The following is a 3,612-nucleotide window of genomic DNA, read 5'->3' on the forward strand; positions in this document are numbered from 1 at the left end:
TTATCTTAGCTAGGCGGCCATACCAGCCACCCAATGGAAGATTATCCATCGCTTCCCACATGAGCTTGAGCTTGACTGACGTCGACCAGATCGAAACCAAGCACCAGACTCAGAGCCTTACATCACGAATCTCAGAGACGGAACTTGCACAGAAACCCAAGATGCCGCCAAAACCATTAATCGGCATAAACCTCTCCAAAAAACCCAACCCGCTATCCGGCGCAAGCTCGAGCGCGAAGCGCAAAAAAGCCGTTTTCGACGACGACTCCGGTGGTGAAGATAACAGCAATGGACGCGGCGCAAACGAGACGGAAATCACAACTATAGGAGGACTCGATAGTACATCAGCTCCAGCGCCAGCGACAAAGCACGCACGCGACGACGGACCGCCCCCAAAACGCAAGATCGTGCCGCTGGGCCAGGCGCCGAAACCGAAGGTTAAACCGTTGAGTAAGGGGTCTATATTTGCGGATAATGAGGGGGACAATACCGACAAGGGAGGGTCCGAAACGACGTACGGTCTAAACGCGCCGACGAACTCGAGAAAGGGCGACTCAGACCGCGAATATACGAACCTCTCTGCCATGCACAGCAGCAAGAAACATGCTTCGCAAGCGGAAGAAGTCGATACTTCGATATACTCCTACGATGCTGTCTACGATAGTCTGCACACTAAACCGGCGAAGAAGAACCAGGATAATAATAACGGCGCTGAGGCCGTACCAAAATACATGACCTCCCTCCTTCGCAGCGCTGAAATCCGAAAACGAGACCAGTTGCGCGCTAGAGATAGGCTGCTTGCTAAGGAGCGTGAAGCAGAGGGCGACGAGTTCGATGATAAGGAGAAGTTCGTGACGGGAGCATACAAGGCACAGCAGGAGGAGCTGAGAAGAGTCGAAGAGGAAGAGAAGGCTAGAGAAGCAGAGGAGGAAGAGCGGAGGCGAAAGAACGGCGGAAGCGGAATGGTCGGATTCTATCGAGACCTCCTGAGCAGAGGCGAAGAAGAGCACAACGCAGCAATGAAAGCAGCAGACGAAGCAGCAAAGAAGATCCAAGACGGTGAAACTTCCGCAGAGGCACAACAAACAGACGCCGAAAAGACAGAAGCCCAAAAGGCAGCCGAACTTAATGCAGCGGGCGGTCACATAGCCGTCAACGACGAGGGCCAAGTCGTCGACAAGCGACAACTCCTCAGCGCGGGTCTGAACGTCGCGCCCAAACCGAAGGCTGCTGCGCCGGCACCGACACGCACGGCGCCAGGCGCTGGTGCAAAGCCGCGCTTCGATTCTCAGCGGGGTGCTGGGCGTGCGGGACAGCGCGCTCGTCAGACCGAGATGATTGCGGAGCAATTGGAAGAGCAGGAGAGGCAACGCGAGGCGGAAGAGACCGCAAAGCAGAAGGAGATTGCGGAGCGCAGCCGCAGCCAGAAGACGAGTACGGATGTATCGAGTGCGCGCGAGCGGTATTTGGCGAGAAAAAAGGAGCGGGAGGCTGCTGCGAAGGGGTCATAGAACGACCTCTCCGGATTTTGTTCTTGAGTGGAATATTTACTCTATGCATTGGGGCGTTGGCGGTTTGCACATACTACGGGCCAACCTGTATACCACGATTTATTTGCGATATAAATGACATGAAAGCCTTTATATGAGTGTAGTGTCAGGACTCCCAAAGAACAGTAGTCTAATCGTAATATAGTATATAAAGTATCGTCACTCGTAGTCAAGTCCGGCCAAAACTCCATGCATAATGCAATGCACCGGTTGAACTTTTCTAGTAGTCCAAAAGACAGGGAAAACAGAGACCAAATAAAACACCATCATCAATGAGCCGTCAACGCAAAACTCAAGCCCATAATACCCATCCCTGCAATGGCAAATGCAATCGCCATATTCCGCTGATGGGTCAAGACCAGACCCTCTGTGAACAGCTGAAGCCCAACTGACGTCATCACACCTGCTGTCACAGCGAACATACAACCGTAGACAGCCCACGAGGTCTCGTCCTTACCCTCGCCAGCCCCACTACCTGCTTTTCGGGCACCCCAGATCCAGAGCGCCGCGAGACCGGCTCCGGCAGGTTGGCTGATACCGCCGAGAAGACTGGACCAGAACATTGCCCAGCCTCGGGAGTGGATGGCTAGGTAGAGAGGAAGTGCCATGGCGAATCCTTCACTGATGTTGTGGATGAAGAGGGCTAAGAATACCGTCATGCCGAGGGTTGGGCTGGCATGGTTGGTTGCGTAAGTGATAAAGCCTTCGGGGAGCTTGTGCAGAGCGATGGCTACGGACGTTTGTAGCCCGATGGAAAGAAATGCGTTTTGAGGTACATGGTGGTGGTGCTGAAGGTTAGAGACCGCCTGTTTGGCGTGCTCATCCGGCTCACTAGCCGGCGAAGAGGGTCCGTCATCGCCCATATCTATATGAGATGAAGAGCTGGAAATGTTTGGCGACTCGCCGGGAGGCGGAATGTCCGTGTCGGAGGCATCATCTGCAGTGATAGCAGGACGCACAAGGGTCTTGGAGCACTCGTTGCCGCAGGCTTGTGAGAAGCCATAGCAAGGGCCCTCCTCGTCGCAGTGAGCCTTTGCACCTCCGATCAAACCGGACAAACGCCGTCCAAGGCGGACTCGCCAGGGATCATTTCCCAAACGCGCAGCTCCATCCTGGCGTTCTATCATTGAAAGGTCATTTACAAGGGGCGTGGATTTCGAGGATCTAACGAGAAGAGGGGTCCTCTCAGATAGCTTGTTGGTGCTGCGGTGGACTGAATGATGATGCGCGGCCTTGCCTTGTTCGAGGTCGGTGTTCTCGTGCGGCGCTTCATGGGTATGGGCACAATCCACAACATGAGATGGAAGGAACTTGTGCAGTAGCGCAGACAGTGAGCGTATCCCAACGACACCGGCGATAAAAAGACCGATAAGCGCGTATGCTGATCGCGAGGGAGACCATCCGGCTTTCATGAGGTATTCGCGGGAGGTAGGAAGCATGCTATATAACGAGGTGAACAGCTGGAAGCGAAGGTTAGCATGAGATCAGGTGTTTGTAAAACCGAGCACCATCTTACAATTACACCCGCACTGAGACACAGTGATGCTGAGAGGAAGGCATTGTTGTGAACAATCTGAAAGTCGCTCCGCGGCCAGAAGCGGCGGAGGAGGAGATCGGCGCAAATGACAGACGACCCCAGGACGCAGGCTGAGTTGTTAGCGAAAGGTCAGGCAGGCGGACCAATGGACTTACCAATACCCGAGACGGCGCTCATGACCCAGCCCCGGAGGTCGTTAGAGGCAGCCATGATGGCGGATTGAGGTGGGAGTTGAGAGAGCGAAGTTGAAGTTGGTGACGGAGCTGATTAGATCACTCTCCGCGAGAGATGACGCTGTTATTAGATAAGCTAACGATGTGGAGTGCCACTCCGGAGTATACAACAACTCCAAATTCGGTGGGGAGGGCAAATTGGACTTAGGGACTGAGTCTTTGAGGGACAGTGGTGATGATGGGGAACTTGAGGTTATAAGTCTGGGCAGGCGTGAGGACCCTGGGAGCCATGGGCGTGATGGTCGATCAATGCGGCCCTTCTGCTTCCTCTTTCTCCTCTTTGACCCCTCCC

At 54.3% G+C, this 3,612-nt stretch overlaps 2 protein-coding genes across 2 annotated transcripts; one reads left to right on the forward strand and one right to left on the reverse strand.

The window, feature by feature from the left end:
• Positions 1–51: 51 nt before the first annotated feature.
• Positions 52–1,628, forward strand: BDV14DRAFT_186367 (splicing regulator NSRP1-like domain-containing protein). The gene has a single exon (XM_073770800.1). It carries the CDS (start codon positions 60–62, stop codon positions 1,509–1,511), a length of 1,452 nt encoding a protein of 483 aa, XP_073621585.1. The 5' UTR covers positions 52–59; the 3' UTR covers positions 1,512–1,628.
• A 1-nt stretch (position 1,629) lies between these two features.
• On the reverse strand, positions 1,630–3,382 carry BDV14DRAFT_186370 (Zn(2+) transporter ZRT3). Its single transcript, XM_073770801.1, has 3 exons — positions 3,243–3,382; positions 3,067–3,197; positions 1,630–3,010 (listed from the first exon to the last, which is right to left on the reverse strand). The coding sequence occupies exons 1-3, from the start codon at positions 3,295–3,297 to the stop codon at positions 1,820–1,822; spliced, it is 1,377 nt and encodes a 458-aa protein (XP_073621586.1). The 5' UTR covers positions 3,298–3,382; the 3' UTR covers positions 1,630–1,819.
• Positions 3,383–3,612: the final 230 nt, after the last annotated feature.

The sequence above is a fragment of the Aspergillus stella-maris genome, assembly GCF_047715825.1.
Source record: "Aspergillus stella-maris strain CBS 113639 unplaced genomic scaffold BDV14scaffold_202, whole genome shotgun sequence".
Taxonomy (NCBI): Eukaryota; Fungi; Ascomycota; class Eurotiomycetes; order Eurotiales; family Aspergillaceae; genus Aspergillus; species Aspergillus stella-maris.